Here is a 17307-nt window from a genome sequence, read left to right on the forward strand (position 1 = left end):
CAATGGTCTACACTGTGGTCTACACAGTGTTCTACACACTGTTCTACACTCTGGTCTACACAATGTTCTACACTGTAGTCTACACTGTGGTCTACAGTGTTCTACACAATGTTCTACACCGTGGTCTACACAGTGTTCTACACAGTGTTCTACACAATGTTCTACCCGTGGTCTACACAGTGTTCTACACAGTATTCTACACGTGGTCTACACCGTGGTCTACACCGTGGTCTACACCATGGTCTGTGAGGTATGATGACGAGTCTCTGTCTGCTCAACAGGCTGTTTAATGGTGACTCTCTATCTGCTCAACAGGCTGTTTAATGGTGACTGTGCTCAACAGGCTGTTTAATGGTGACTGTCTGCTCAACAGGCTGTGTAATGGTGACTGTCTGCTCAACAGGCTGTGTAATGGTGACTGTCTACTCAACAGGCTGTTTAATGGTGACTGTCTACTCAACAGGCTGTTTAATGGTGACTATCTGCTCAACAGGCTGTTTAATGGTGACTGTCTACTCAACAGGCTGTTTAATGGTGACTGTCTACTCAACAGGCTGTTTAATGGTGACGGTCTACTCAACAGGCTGTTTAATGGTGACTGTCTGCTCAACAGGCTGTTTAATGGTGACTGTCTGCTCAACAGGCTGTTTAATGGTGACTGTCTGTCTGCTAAACAGGCTGTTTAATGGTGACTGTCTGTCTGCTCAACAGGCTGTGTAATGGTGACTGTCTGCTCAACAGGCTGTTTAATGGCGACTGTCTGCTCAACAGGCTGTGTAATGGTGACTGTCTGCTCAACAGGCTGTTTAATGGTGACTGTCTACTCAACAGGCTGTGTAATGGTGACTGTCTACTCAACAGGCTGTTTAATGGTGACTGTCTGCTCAACAGGCTGTTTAATGGTGACTGACTGTCTGCTCAATTGGCTGTTAAATGGTGACTGTCTACTCAACAGGCTGTGTAATGGTGACTGTCTGTCTGCTCAATGATGGTGAACTGAATTACTTTAATGTACATACACACAACCCACTGGGCACACACTGGGCACATTTCAATGAAATGACATTGAACCAATGTGGAATAGACGTTGAATTGACGTCTGTGCCCAGTGGGAATGCACTTTCACTGAGAGAGTGAATCCCTTTTAAACACTAGGCTGTAATAAATGAAATGTATTACTTATGGAATTACACATCGATGAGATGAAACTGCTGAGGAAATATGAAAGCCTCACCACTTTAAAAGGACAATAAACTGAGAATTAATTGTCAAACATCTCGGGGGACTTTTCTTTCTTTCAACCAATTCCCTTAAAATGCTGTTTCAAGCACATTCTTTTCATCAGACTGTCTCCAGAAATAATAAAATAATACCTTCTCACATAGTTGCAAAGCAGTCCATTCATCTACCCTCAGAGCTGCACAGAAATCATCACGCAACTATTATGCATCTAACAAAGAATGCTCCTCATCTTATTTCCTGTCCTGACATCTTGGGTCACATTGATCCCAGTGAGGAGGACCAGGACTGTGTTGTTGTGGGATTATAGAGGCTGTAATGGTGTTGTTATAGAGGATGTATGGTGTTGTTATAGAGACTGTAGGGTGTTGTTATAGAGGCTGTAGGGTGTTGTTATAGAGGCTGTAGGGTGTTGTTGTGGTGTTATAGAGGCTGTATGGTGTTGTGGTGTTATAGAGGCTGCATGGTGTTGTTATAGAGGCTGTAGGGTGTTGTGGTGGTGTTATAGAGTCTGTATGGTGGTGTTATAGAGGCTGTATGGTGGTGTGGTGGTGTTATAGTGGCTGTATGATGTTGTTATAGAGGCTGTATGGTGTTGTTGTGGTGTTATAGAGGCTGTAGGGTGTTGTTATAGAGACTGTAGGGTGTTGTTATAGAGGCTGTATGGTGTTGTTATAGAGGCTGTATGGTGTTGTTGTGGTGTTATAGAGGCTGTATGGTGGTGTGGTGGTGTTATAGAGGCTGTATGGTGGTGTGGTGGTGTTATAGAGGCTGTAGGGTGGTGTGGTGGTGTTATAGAGGCTGTATGGTGGTGTGGTGGTGTTATAGAGGCTGTAGGGTGTTGTTATAGAGACTGTAGGGTGTTGTTATAGAGGCTGTATGGTGTTGTTATAGAGGCTGTATGGTGTTGTTGTGGTGTTATAGAGCCTGTATGGTGGTGTGGTGGTGTTATAGAGGCTGTATGGTGGTGTGGTGGTGTTATAGAGGCTGTAGGGTGTTGTTATAGAGGCTGTAGGGTGTTGTTATAGAGGCTATAGGGTGTTGTTATAGAGACTGTAGGGTGTTGTTACAGAGGCTGTAGGGTGTTGTTGTGGTGTTATAGAGACTGTATGGTGATGTTATAGAGGCTGTAGGGTGTTGATATAGAGGCTGTAGGGTGTTGTTGTAGGGTGGTGTTGTTGTGGGACTATAGAGTCTGTGAAGGTGTTGTGGTGGTGTTATAGAGGCTGCAGGGTGTTGTTGTGGGACTTTAGAAGCTGTGAAGGTGTTGTGGTATTATAGAGGCTGTTTGGTGTTGTTGTGGTATTATAGAGTCTGTAGGGTGTTGTTATAGAGGCTGTAGGGTGTTGTTGTGGTATTATAGAGACTGTATGGTGTTGTGGTATTATAGAGGCTGTAGGGTGTGGTGGTATTATAGAGGCTGTATGGTGTTGTGGTATTATAGAGTCTGTATGGTGTTGTTGTAGAGGCTGCATGGTGTTGTTGTGGTATTATAGAAGCTGTAGGGTGTTGTTGTGGTATTATAGAGGCTGTATGGTGTTGTGGTATTATAGAGTCTGTAGGGTGTTGTTATAGAGGCAGTATGGTGTTGTTGTGGTGTTATAGAGGCTGTATGGTGGTGTGGTGGTGTTATAGAGGCTGTATGGTGGTGTGGTGGTGTTATAGAGGCTGTAGGGTGGTGTGGTGGTGTTATAGAGGCTGTATGGTGGTGTGGTGGTGTTATAGAGGCTGTAGGGTGTTGTTATAGAGACTGTAGGGTGTTGTTATAGAGGCTGTATGGTGTTGTTATAGAGGCTGTATGGTGTTGTTGTGGTGTTATAGAGCCTGTAGGATGTTGTTGTGGTATTATAGAGCCTGTATGGTGTTGTTGTGGTATTATAGAGGCTGTAGGGTGTGGTGGTATTATAGAGGCTGTATGGTGTTGTGGTATTATAGAGTCTGTATGGTGTTGTTGTAGAGGCTGCATGGTGTTGTTGTGGTATTATAGAAGCTGTAGGGTGTTGTTGTGGTATTATAGAGGCTGTATGGTGTTGTGGTATTATAGAGTCTGTAGGGTGTTGTTATAGAGGCTGTATGGTGTTGTTGTGGTGTTATAGAGGCTGTATGGTGGTGTGGTGGTGTTATAGAGGCTGTATGGTGGTGTGGTGGTGTTATAGAGGCTGTAGGGTGGTGTGGTGGTGTTATAGAGGCTGTATGGTGGTGTGGTGGTGTTATAGAGGCTGTAGGGTGTTGTTATAGAGACTGTAGGGTGTTGTTATAGAGGCTGTATGGTGTTGTTATAGAGGCTGTATGGTGTTGTTGTGGTGTTATAGAGCCTGTATGGTGGTGTGGTGGTGTTATAGAGGCTGTATGGTGGTGTGGTGGTGTTATAGAGGCTGTAGGGTGTTGTTATAGAGGCTGTAGGGTGTTGTTATAGAGGCTATAGGGTGTTGTTATAGAGACTGTAGGGTGTTGTTACAGAGGCTGTAGGGTGTTGTTGTGGTGTTATAGAGACTGTATGGTGATGTTATAGAGGCTGTAGGGTGTTGATATAGAGGCTGTAGGGTGTTGTTGTAGGGTGGTGTTGTTGTGGGACTATAGAGTCTGTGAAGGTGTTGTGGTGGTGTTATAGAGGCTGCAGGGTGTTGTTGTGGGACTATAGAAGCTGTGAAGGTGTTGTGGTATTATAGAGTCTGTAGGGTGTTGTTATAGAGGCTGTAGGGTGTTGTTGTGGTATTATAGAGACTGTATGGTGTTGTGGTATTATAGAGGCTGTAGGGTGTTGTTATAGAGGCTGTAGGATGTTGTTGTGGTATTATAGAGCCTGTATGGTGTTGTTGTGGTATTATAGAGGCTGTAGGGTGGTGTGGTATTATAGAAGCTGTAGGGTGTTGTTATAGAGGCTGCATGGTGTTGTTGTAGAGGCTGCATGGTGTTGTTGTGGTATTATAGAAGCTGTAGGGTGTTGTTGTGGTATTATAGAGGCTGTATGGTGTTGTGGTATTATAGAGTCTGTAGGGTGTTGTTATAGAGGCAGTATGGTGTTGTTGTGGTGTTATAGAGGCTGTATGGTGGTGTGGTGGTGTTATAGAGGCTGTATGGTGGTGTGGTGGTGTTATATAGGCTGTAGGGTGGTGTGGTGGTGTTATAGAGGCTGTATGGTGGTGTGGTGGTGTTATAGAGGCTGTAGGGTGTTGTTATAGAGACTGTAGGGTGTTGTTATAGAGGCTGTATGGTGTTGTTATAGAGGCTGTATGGTGTTGTTGTGGTGTTATAGAGCCTGTAGGATGTTGTTGTGGTATTATAGAGCCTGTATGGTGTTGTTGTGGTATTATAGAGGCTGTAGGGTGTGGTGGTATTATAGAGGCTGTATGGTGTTGTGGTATTATAGAGTCTGTATGGTGTTGTTGTAGAGGCTGCATGGTGTTGTTGTGGTATTATAGAAGCTGTAGGGTGTTGTTGTGGTATTATAGAGGCTGTATGGTGTTGTGGTATTATAGAGTCTGTAGGGTGTTGTTATAGAGGCTGTATGGTGTTGTTGTGGTGTTATAGAGGCTGTATGGTGGTGTGGTGGTGTTATAGAGGCTGTATGGTGGTGTGGTGGTGTTATAGAGGCTGTAGGGTGGTGTGGTGGTGTTATAGAGGCTGTATGGTGGTGTGGTGGTGTTATAGAGGCTGTAGGGTGTTGTTATAGAGACTGTAGGGTGTTGTTATAGAGGCTGTATGGTGTTGTTATAGAGGCTGTATGGTGTTGTTGTGGTGTTATAGAGCCTGTATGGTGGTGTGGTGGTGTTATAGAGGCTGTATGGTGGTGTGGTGGTGTTATAGAGGCTGTAGGGTGTTGTTATAGAGGATGTAGGGTGTTGTTATAGAGGCTATAGGGTGTTGTTATAGAGACTGTAGGGTGTTGTTACAGAGGCTGTAGGGTGTTGTTGTGGTGTTATAGAGACTGTATGGTGATGTTATAGAGGCTGTAGGGTGTTGATATAGAGGCTGTAGGGTGTTGTTGTAGGGTGGTGTTGTTGTGGGACTATAGAGTCTGTGAAGGTGTTGTGGTGGTGTTATAGAGGCTGCAGGGTGTTGTTGTGGGACTATAGAAGCTGTGAAGGTGTTGTGGTATTATAGAGGCTGTTTGGTGTTGTTGTGGTATTATAGAGTCTGTAGGGTGTTGTTATAGAGGCTGTAGGGTGTTGTTGTGGTATTATAGAGACTGTATGGTGTTGTGGTATTATAGAGGCTGTAGGGTGTTGTTATAGAGGCTGTAGGATGTTGTTGTGGTATTATAGAGCCTGTATGGTGTTGTTGTGGTATTATAGAGGCTGTAGGGTGGTGTGGTATTATAGAAGCTGTAGGGTGTTGTTATAGAGGCTGCATGGTGTTGTTGTGGTATTATAGAGGCTGTAGGGTGTGGTGGTATTATAGAGGCTGTATGGTGTTGGGGTATTATAGAGGCTGTATGGTGTTGTTGTAGAGGCTGCATGGTGTTGTTGTGGTATTATAGAAGCTGTAGGGTGTTGTTGTGGTATTATAGAGGCTGTATGGTGTTGTGGTATTATAGAGTCTGTAGGGTGTTGTTATAGAGGCTGTATGGTGTTGTTGTGGTGTTATAGAGGCTGTATGGTGGTGTGGTGGTGTTATAGAGGCTGTATGGTGGTGTGGTGGTGTTATAGAGGCTGTAGGGTGGTGTGGTGGTGTTATAGAGGCTGTATGGTGGTGTGGTGGTGTTATAGAGGCTGTAGGGTGTTGTTATAGAGACTGTAGGGTGTTGTTATAGAGGCTGTATGGTGTTGTTATAGAGGCTGTATGGTGTTGTTGTGGTGTTATAGAGCCTGTATGGTGGTGTGGTGGTGTTATAGAGGCTGTATGGTGGTGTGGTGGTGTTATAGAGGCTGTAGGGTGTTGTTATAGAGGCTGTAGGGTGTTGTTATAGAGGCTATAGGGTGTTGTTATAGAGACTGTAGGGTGTTGTTACAGAGGCTGTAGGGTGTTGTTGTGGTGTTATAGAGACTGTATGGTGATGTTATAGAGGCTGTAGGGTGTTGATATAGAGGCTGTGGGGTGTTGTTGTAGGGTGGTGTTGTTGTGGGACTATAGAGTCTGTGAAGGTGTTGTGGTGGTGTTATAGAGGCTGCAGGGTGTTGTTGTGGGACTATAGAAGCTGTGAAGGTGTTGTGGTATTATAGAGGCTGTTTGGTGTTGTTGTGGTATTATAGAGTCTGTAGGGTGTTGTTATAGAGGCTGTAGGGTGTTGTTGTGGTATTATAGAGACTGTATGGTGTTGTGGTATTATAGAGGCTGTAGGGTGTTGTTATAGAAGCTGTAGGATGTTGTTGTGGTATTATAGAGCCTGTATGGTGTTGTTGTGGTATTATAGAGGCTGTAGGGTGTGGTGGTATTATAGAGGCTGTAGGGTGGTGTGGTATTATAGAAGCTGTAGGGTGTTGTTATAGAGGCTGCATGGTGTTGTTGTGGTATTATAGAGGCTGTATGGTGTTGTGGTATTATAGAGGCTGTAGGGTGTTGTTATAGAGGCTGTAGGGTGTGGTGGTATTATAGAGGCTGTAGGGTGTTGTTATAGAGGCTGTAGGGTGTGGTGGTATTATAGAGGCTGTAGGGTGTTGTTATAGAGGCTGTAGGGTGTGGTGGTATTATAGAGGCTGTAGGGTGTTGTTATAGAGGCTGCATGGTGTTGTTGTGGTATTATAGAGGCTGTATGGTGTGTGACTGAAAGCTGTAGGTCTATAGGACAGCCAGCTCAGAGAATGATGCAGAGCCTGACACTCTGTGTTTCTCAAAATGAATACTACCGCTCTCCGAGCACGCACCCCGTGCTCCGAGCAAACTGGAGCATGGGAGAGTCAGAGTATGGGTTTAAATCAAAGTATGTGAAATGAAGCTTCTGGAATGCAGTACTCCGTCTGTACATATTTTAAAGCATCGATGCAAGCTTCAATGGAAAGTAGGCACAGAAAGATGACGCAACCACGTAAAGAAATTACGCAATATTTATTGAAATCAATGGCGGCCATTATTTTGAGTGGGAGAAAATAAACTTCAACTTCGGAATGAAACCGTTGCCCATTCACATCTCACATGTTGCCTGACTACAATATGTTATCTTGACACGTTAATAATACATACATGCTGGGTTCATTTTGGCATGTATACCTGCCTACAATACCCACTGTAGTGTGCGTAGATCGCAAGCCCATACAGCAAGTCAATAGGGCTAGCTGGCTTGGCTAGCTACTACTGTTAGCTGCTACTGTTAGCTGCTACTGTTAGCTACTACTGTTAGCTACTACTGTTAGCTACTACTGTTAGCTACTACTGTTAGCTGCTACTGTTAGCTACTACTGTTAGCTACTACTGTTAGCTGCTACTGTTAGCTGCTACTGTTAGCTACTACTGTTAGCTAGCCACGAAGAATTGACATCTACCTTGCATAACATTATTTGAAGTCATTTTTGCCTGTTAAACTATCTGGTTAGCTATATTATTACGCTTCACGTGTACATAGCTAGCTGATAGATATGAAGGAACGAAGATCCTCTGAGAATGCAGCAGGAGAGTGTGAAACACGGTAGTATGCATACTGAGAAATACCCCATGTCATGCTTTGAAAGTCAAATGTCTTGTACATCTAGAGGTTGCTTTTCTTTGCAGGTGTGTTGAAGATGTCTAGTTAGGTTTAGGGTTGAGGGTTAGGAGTAGTTTAAATGAAAATAAACTCCTGCAAACTATGCTTGTTTCAAGCTTTTCAACTTTTGTAAAAACACAATCATTAACACCTTATGGTGAAACTGTGTAAGCAGAACAATGTGTGGTAGATTCCTCCATCATTCTTACCGGAGCTGAGTTGTCTCTCTTCCCTCTGGATCGTACCATGCGTCCCAGTACCTCCACCCCGTCTATACTGATGTTGCCAGCTGCGTTGATGGGCTTTCCTCCCACTACCTTACAGTCAACCACCACCCTGGCTGTGGTCTTACTGATTGCCATGTGGAGCTGTGGGGAGAGGAGATGGAACACCTTGTTTTAAACATACTGACACAAACCACAGTATTATCAGTCTGTGGGGAGAGGAGATGGAACACCCTGTTTTACACAGACTGACACAAACCACAGTATTATCAGTCTGTGGGGAGAGGAGATGGAACACCCTGTTTTACACAGACTGACACAAACCACAGTATTATCAGTCTGTGGGGAGAGGAGATGAAACATTGTGTTTTAAACAGACTGACACAAACCACAGTATTATCAGTCTGTGGGGAGAGGAGATGGAACACTGTGTTTTAAACATACTGACACAAACCACAGTATTATCAGTCTGTGGGGAGAGGAGATGGAACACCCTGTTTTAAACAGACTGACACAAACCACAGTATTATCAGTCACACTTTAAATAAAGTATCTTTCATACAAAACCTACGTACATGCTTCATAAATCAAGCAAGCATACTGTATCAGGGTCCTATAACGGATCCTTGGATGTGGTGCTTTGCCGAATGTGGTATATCTATCATCCAGAGAGTAAATGCTGTCTCCTAACAGTCAGTCATTGGACAATATAGCAGGCGTATCAAGTCCTCAGCACTTTCATTAAAATAAACAGTAGTCCGTTGTATTAACTCAAAGTCTACAGTTATCTGTTGTAAATGTAACAGTGAAATGCAACTCTGACTCATTCTCTGGCTTCCAAGTCCAGGTCCAAACTCTGGCGGTAGTTCAATGGTAAATCTGTCCGTAGCTGTGCTCCATCTAGTCACAACCCTATCAATTGGCTGCGAGCGGGGCCAACCAATGAGAACTATTGCCAGTAAAGGTGTAATGTCCATTTTTGAGTGAAATCTCTGGGTTGAGTCACCTTAAACCATTGTTCAAGAAATTGTTTCTCAAGAAATACACTACGAGTCAAACGTTTTAGAACACCTACTCATTCAAGGGTGAAGACATCAAAACTATGAAATAACACATATTGAATCATGTAGGGACCAAAAAAAAGTGTAACCCCAAAAAAGTGTTAATTAAACAAGCTGGTTGAGAGAATGCCAAGAGTGTGCAAAGCCGTCATCAAGGCAAAGGGTGGCTATTTGAAGAATCTCAAATATAAAATATATTCTGATTTGTTTAACACTTTTTTTGGTTACTACATGATTCCATATGTGTTCTGTCATAGTTTTGATGTCTCCACTATTATTCTACAAAGTAGAAAATAGTAAAAACAAAGAAAAACTGTCACGCCCTGACCTGAGTATTCTTAGCTTTCTTTATTGTTTTGGTTAGGACAGGGTGTGACATGGGTGTTTTTGTATTGTCTAGGGGTCTTGTAGGTTTATGGGGTTGTTTATCATCTAGGTGTTTATATATGTCTATGGTTGCCTAGATTGGTTCTCAATTAGAGGCAGGTGTTTATCGTTGTCTCTGATTGGGAACCATATTTAGGCAGCCATCTTTCTTTGGGTATTTTGTGGGTTATTGTCTATGTCTAGTTGCCTGCGTCTGCACTGTTTGTAGTATAGCTTCACGTTCGTTTTGTAGTTTGTTTAGTGTCCGTCTTCATTAAAATATAATATGTATTCAATTCACGCTGCGCCTTGGTCTCCTCCATACGACGAACGTGATAAAAATCCTTGAATGAGTAGGTGTTCTAAAACTTTGGACTGGTAGTGTATCTCGTACAATGACTTGAAGATTTACCTGCCATGTGCAACTATCAACTTTCTCCTTGTCACAATGTATTGTAGCAATTCACAATAAATCACAGGTTTCCCAGACAGGCTCCTTTGCTGTTCAGGGCTACAAAGCTGAGTTACAACCGTAAGTCTGTCAGGTGTGAGAATTGCAATCATAATGACCACGCCCCAAATAGTACCCTATTCCCTAAATAGTGCCCTACTTTTGACCACTACCCAAATGAGCCCTGGTCAAAAGTAGTGCACTACATAGGGAATAGGGTGCAATTTGAGATGCAAGCAAAACATTTCCATGGAAACAGTATATCTCAGCTCCCACAGTAACAAGGCGAGGCTAATCTGAAGTTAGACAGAGTTGGTATTTGTGCGTCAGAAACAGAGTCCATTTGGCCGGTCTGTGACGTGTGTAATACTCTATACGCTCGTTTTAATGGGTTCTCGGAGTGAAACTATTTTCTCCAGTTCACTAGGTCTGGTTGTGTTTATACATGTCAGAGACTGTCAACGCCGAGCTGCCTGCCTGCCTGTGTTATATGGTTGGATCCAGGGTTCAGTTCCAAATGGCACCCTATGCCCAACATAGTGCACTACTTCTGACCAGAGCCCATTACACTGTAATAGGGAATAGGGTGCCATTTGAGACACTACCCCAGGACTACTGTTGTGGGTTTAGAGACACACTTAACCCAACACACAGACAGCATATCAACCTCCTTCTCAGCTAAAGACAATTACAAGACAAAGAACCATTTTTCAAACCACCAATTGCCTGACCAAAAAAAAAATGTTTTGTGCGAACAACAAAAAGTTCAACAGTCTTCCAACGACCACTGTATCCACACGGCCTGGGATGCATCTGAAACAGTACCATATTCCCTATGTAGTGCACTGCTTTTGACCAGAGCCAATGAGGCTCTACATAGGGAACAAGGGTGCTCATTTGGGACAAACGCCCATTAATCAAACAGTGTTTATTCACAGTCTGACCAGCGTCATGGGGACAGTATCTCTGCTGTGGATGTGTCTGTCTGTCTGTCTGAGAGTGACTATGAATAGGGAGGGTAGTTTAAGGGATGAACCCCATGGCCTTGATGATGATATTCAGGACAGGGACGGAGGGGACGGTGAAGAGAGGAGAATAAGAAGTAGAGAGGAGAGGAGAGATAGGAAAAGTGGAGAGGAGAGACACACACACACACACACACACTCAGTCCCGCGGGTCAGATGGGTCCTCTGATCAATTGTGTTATAATTCGAGTGCCAACATGATGTATTAGCCTATTTCATCCAGCGCGCTAGCTGTGTTTTTAATGCGAACGGCAAGTGTCACTGACATCCCCTCCGTTCCTCCTCGCTCCTCGCTGCTGCAATATGCAGCGCTTCATTTGTTTGCTTGCTTTTTCCATTTGAGATATCCCTGTTTTTCATCTCTGGGTTTCTAACCGTGTGTGGACTGATGGGTTTTCTAATACAGCAGATAGGCAGAGTGCATTTCCACATCCTCTTACAAAACAGCCTTCTCCACTTTATGGGACTGACAATGACTCACAGAGGAAATAAAACAGGAAACCGATGGAGTACAGTACGGTATCACTTCAGAGTGGTAGAAAACAATATGATTCATTAAACTTCGTCAGTACGGTATCACTTCAGAGTGGTAGAAAACAATATGATTCATTAGACTTCTTCAGTACGGTATCACTTCAGAGTGGTAGAAAACAATATGATTCATTAAACTTCGTCAGTACGGTATCACTTCAGAGTGGTAGAAAACAATATGATTCATTAGACTTCTTCAGTACGGTATCACTTCAGAGTGGTAGAAAACAATATGATTCATTAGACTTCTTCAGTACGGTATCACTTCAGAGTGGTAGAAAACAATACGCTTCAGTAGACTTCTTCAGTACGGTATCACTTCAGAGTGGTAGAAAACAATATGATTCATTAGACTTCTTCAGTATGGTATCACTTCAGAGTGGTAGAAAACAATATGATTCATTAGACTTCTTCAGTACGGTATCACTTCAGAGTGGTAGAAAACAATATGATTCATTAGACTTCTTCAGTACGGTATCACTTCAGAGTGGTAGAAAACAATATGATTCATTAGACTTCTTCAGTACGGTATCACTTCAGAGTGGTAGAAAACAATACGCTTCAGTAGACTTCTTCAGTACGGTATCACTTCAGAGTGGTAGAAAACAATATGATTCATTAGACTTCTTCAGTACGGTATCACTTCAGGGTGGTAGAAAACAATACGCTTCAGTAGACTTCTTCAGTACGGTATCACTTCAGAGTGGTAGAAAACAATACGCTTCAGTAGACTTCTTCAGTACGGTATCACTTCAGAGTGGTAGAAAACAATATGATTCATTAGACTTCTTCAGTACGGTATCACTTCAGTGGTAGAAAACAATATGATTCATTAGACTTCTTCAGTATGGTATCACTTCAGAGTGGTAGAAAACAATATGATTCATTAGACTTCAGTACGGTATCACTTCAGAGTGGCAGAAAACAATATGATTCATTAGACTTCTTCAGTACGGTATCACTTCAGAGTGGTAGAAAACAATAGGCTTCATTAGACTTCTTCAGTACGGTATCACTTCAGAGTGGTAGAAAACAATATGATTCATTAGACTTCTTCAGTACGGTATCACTTCAGAGTGGTAGAAAACAATACGCTTCAGTAGACTTCTTCAGTACGGTATCACTTCAGAATGGTAGAAAAAAATACACTTCAGTAGACTTCTTCAGTACGGTATCACTTCAGAGTGGTAGAAAACAATATGATTCATTAGACTTCTTCAGTACGGTATCACTTCAGAGTGGTAGAAAACAATACGCTTCAGTAGACTTCTTGTCTTAGAGACTAAATACAGAGTCCAATATGAGAATCCCATCCATTCATCAACGGTGGCGTAGTCTACACAGTTTTATTTCAACTTCCATCGCTTAAATGATTCTGCTTCAGCTAGTTTTATTGGATAATACCTCAACTATGTGAGATGTAAACTAGCCATGTTTTACTGTAATGTATGCTGATATTAAAAGCTGTTGTATCAGCAGACTCCATCTCAATGTATTCTAAACATTGCCACCTTGACACCAAATGTTCTAGAAGAGAAATGCATGAAGGAGAGAGTTCTGAATCAGCACATTTCCTTACACCCCCCCCCCCCCCCCCATTAGCCATTTAAAGAGGATATGGAATACTTTAGCTGTTACCATGATACCAATTGGACCCCCCACCCCCACACTACAATACTTAAAGGTGCAATCTGCAATAGTTACTGCTGTTCAAAGGTCATTTGAAAAGTCCTTGCATTCATATCTTACATCTCAGTATTTGAGAGGGGTTACTTATTGTACATTTTTCCAGTCCCATCCCTAAGATTTATAGCAAAAGTGTCAGAGACACCATTAAAGTTGTCTGAGAACTGAATTACTGATTACCCCTTTAAGTAAGGGCTGAGTTATACAATCTGCAGAAATCCCTAATAACCTTATTTCCTCAGACACACGTTATCAGAGAGAGGGAGACAGAGAGAGACAGAGACATAGAGAGACAGAGACAGAGAGAGACAGAGAGAAAGACAGAGAGAGAGAGAGAGACAGAGACAGAGAGAGACAGAGACAGAGAGAGACAGAGACAGAGAGAGACAGAGACAGAGAGACATAGAGAAAGACAGAGACAAAGACAGAGAGAGAGACAGAGACAGAGAGAGACATAGAGAGACAGAGACAGAGAGAGACAGAGACAGAGAGAGACAGAGACAGAGAGAGACAGAGAGAGACAGAGACATAGAGAGACAGAGAGACAGAGAGAAAGACAGAGAGAGAGAGAGAGAGAGACAGAGACAGAGACAGAGACAGAGAGAGAGAGAGAGAGACAGAGACAGAGAGAGACAGAGACAGATAGAGACAGAGACATAGAGAGACAGAGAGACAGAGAAGGAGAGAGACAGAGAGAAAGAGACATAGAGAGACAGAGACATAGAGAGACAGAGACATAGAGAGACAGAGACAGAGAGAGACAGAGAGAGAGAGACACAGAGAGAGAGAGAGAGACAGAGAGAAAGACAGAGAGAGAGAGACAGAGAGAGCGAGATAGACACAGAGAGAGACACAGAGAGACAGAGACAGACACACACACACAGAGAGAGTCACTTTTGTGTGTAATGTGTAATGTTTACTGTCACATGTTTTATTGTTCATTTAACTTTAGTTTATTATCTATTTCACTTGCTTTGACAATGTTCCCATGAAAATAAAGCTCTTTGAATTGAATTGAATCGAGACAGAGCAAGAGAGACAGAGACAGAGAGAGAGAGAGAGAGAGAAGCGAGAGAGAGAGAGAAACAGAGTGAGAGAGAAACAGAAAGAGAGAGAGAGAAACAGAGAGAGGGCTTTGTTTAAAAACTGTAATAACTACCCAGGACAGTATTTCTGGGGTCAGCAATATTCAGAGTGGCAATTCTCTGTTCCAGTGGATTTAGATTGTGTAAATGAGTTTCAGATGGAGGGAAGGCAGGCAGATAAACACTAAGACCCTGGCTGCCTTGACTTACCAGCCACAGCAGCAGACTGAGAAATGTGGTCCCTAATACCAGTTACCAAATCAAACATTACAGGGACCAATGCCTCTGCCTCAGAAACACTGGGAGACTGAACAAAGCATTCTTATGCTAATAAACTAGAAACTAGAAGCTAGTAACCCACATAATACAGAAATAAAATCACAATGTCACAGACACTCAGGACATCACGTCATCCCCTATACGAATAATGTATACCGCTGAGCCCTGCATACCGCTGAGCCCTGCATACCGCTGAGCCTTGCATACCGCTGAGCCTTGCATACCGCTGAGCCTTGCATACCGCTGAGCCTTGCATACCGCTGAGCCCTGCATACCGCTGAGCCCTGCATATCGCTGAGCCCTGCATGGGAGGATAGATATCACAGTTCAGTCTTTCACATTACTGTAGTCTGGATATAACATCACCCTCAGATATATATCACAGTTCAGTCTGTTACATAACATCACCCTCAGTCTGTCACATTACTGTAGTCTGGATATAACATCACCCTCAGATAGATATCACAGTTCAGTCTGTCACATTACTGTAGTCTGGATATAACATCACCCTCAGGTAGATATCACAGTTCACATTACTGTAGTCTGGATATAACATCACCCTCAGAGAGATATCACAGTTCAGTCTGTTACTCTATCCAAGCTGACAGGAAGTAGCACCATTCAGAGACACACGTCCTCTTTTCCTCCACAAGGACAGGGGATGCTCTGTGTGAGACGGCGGCGTAAGGAGGACCATATGAAGACACCTGAGGTGAAGTGAGGACAATCCAGCAGGACACGTCTGTCGCTGCACAGTACACCTGTCATCCAGTCTGAGGGGAGACCGTGACTGAACACATTAACACTATAACCAGATATGTACTGCAGGGAGGCAGACAGCCTCTGAACACCAGATATGTACTGCAGGGAGGCAGACAGCCTCTGAACACATTAACACTATAACCAGATATGTACTGCAGGGAGACAGACAGCCTCTGAACACCAGATATGTACTGCAGGGAGGCAGACAGCCTCTGAACACCAGATATGTACTGCAGGGAGGCAGACAGCCTCTGAACACATTAACACTATAACCAGATATGTACTGCAGGGAGGCAGACAGCCTCTGAACACCAGATATGTACTGCAGGGAGGCAGACAGCCTCTGACCACCAGATATGTACTGCGGGGAGGCAGACAGCCTCTGAACACCAGATATGTACTGCGGGGAGGCAGACAGCCTCTGAACACCAGATATGTACTGCAGGGAGGCAGACAGCCTCTGAACACATTAACACTATAACCAGATATGTACTGCAGGGAGGCAGACAGCCTCTGAACACCAGATATGTACTGCAGGGAGGCAGACAGCCTCTGAACACATTAACACTATAACCAGATATGTACTGCAGGGAGGCAGACAGCCTCTGACCACATTAACACTATAACCAGATATGTACTGCAGGGAGGCAGACAGCCTCTGACCACATTAACACTATAACCAGATATGTACTGCAGGGAGGCAGACAGCCTCTGAACACCAGATATGTACTGCAGGGAGGCAGACAGCATCTGACCACATTAACACTATAACCAGATATGTACTGCAGGGAGGCAGACAGCCTCTGACCACATTAACACTATAACCAGATATGTACTGCAGGGAGGCAGACAGCCTCTGAACACCAGATATGTACCGCAGGGAGGCAGACAGCCTCTGAACACCAGATATGTACTGCAGGGAGGCAGACAGCCTCTGACCACATTAACACTATAACCAGATATGTACTGCAGGGAGGCAGACAGCCTCTGAACACCAGATATGTACTGCAGGGAGGCAGACAGTCTCTGACCACATTAACACTATAACCAGATATGTACTGCAGGGAGGCAGACAGCCTCTGAACACCAGATATGTACTGCGGGGAGGCAGACAGCCTCTGAACACATTAACACTATAACCAGATATGTACTGCAGGGAGGCAGACAGCCTCTGAACACCAGATATGTACTGCAGGGAGGCAGACAGCCTCTGAACACATTAACACTATAACCAGATATGTACTGCAGGGAGGCAGACAGCCTCTGACCACATTAACACTATAACCAGATATGTACTGCAGGGAGGCAGACAGCCTCTGACCACATTAACACTATAACCAGATATGTACTGCAGGGAGGCAGACAGCCTCTGAACACCAGATATGTACTGCAGGGAGGCAGACAGCATCTGACCACATTAACACTATAACCAGATATGTACTGCAGGGAGGCAGACAGCCTCTGACCACATTAACACTATAACCAGATATGTACTGCAGGGAGGCAGACAGCCTCTGAACACCAGATATGTACCGCAGGGAGGCAGACAGCCTCTGAACACCAGATATGTACTGCAGGGAGGCAGACAGTCTCTGACCACATTAACACTATAACCAGATATGTACTGCAGGGAGGCAGACAGCCTCTGAACACCAGATATGTACTGCAGGGAGGCAGACAGTCTCTGACCACATTAACACTATAACCAGATATGTACTGCAGGGAGGCAGACAGCCTCTGAACACCAGATATGTACTGCGGGGAGGCAGACAGCCTCTGAACACATTAACACTATAACCAGATATGTACTGCAGGGAGGCAGACAGCCTCTGAACACCAGATATGTACTGCAGGGAGGCAGACAGCCTCTGAACACATTAACACTATAACCAGATATGTACTGCAGGGAGGCAGACAGCCTCTGACCACATTAACACTATAACCAGATATGTACTGCAGGGAGGCAGACAGCCTCTGAC

The 17307-nt window shown here is 43.8% G+C and overlaps 1 protein-coding gene across 1 annotated transcript in view; it reads right to left on the reverse strand.

Moving 5' to 3' along the window:
• Positions 1–17307, reverse strand: part of LOC139394290 (collagen alpha-1(XIV) chain-like) — a 230302-nt gene that overhangs the window by 62425 nt on the left and 150570 nt on the right. Inside the window, exon 34 of the mRNA XM_071142315.1 lies at positions 8068–8226. Within this exon, the coding sequence (XP_070998416.1) occupies positions 8068–8226 (159 nt within the window). The remainder of the gene's footprint in view (positions 1–8067; positions 8227–17307) is intronic.

Source organism: Oncorhynchus clarkii, unplaced genomic scaffold (assembly GCF_045791955.1).
Source record: "Oncorhynchus clarkii lewisi isolate Uvic-CL-2024 unplaced genomic scaffold, UVic_Ocla_1.0 unplaced_contig_9597_pilon_pilon, whole genome shotgun sequence".
NCBI classification, from domain to species: domain Eukaryota; kingdom Metazoa; phylum Chordata; class Actinopteri; order Salmoniformes; family Salmonidae; genus Oncorhynchus; species Oncorhynchus clarkii.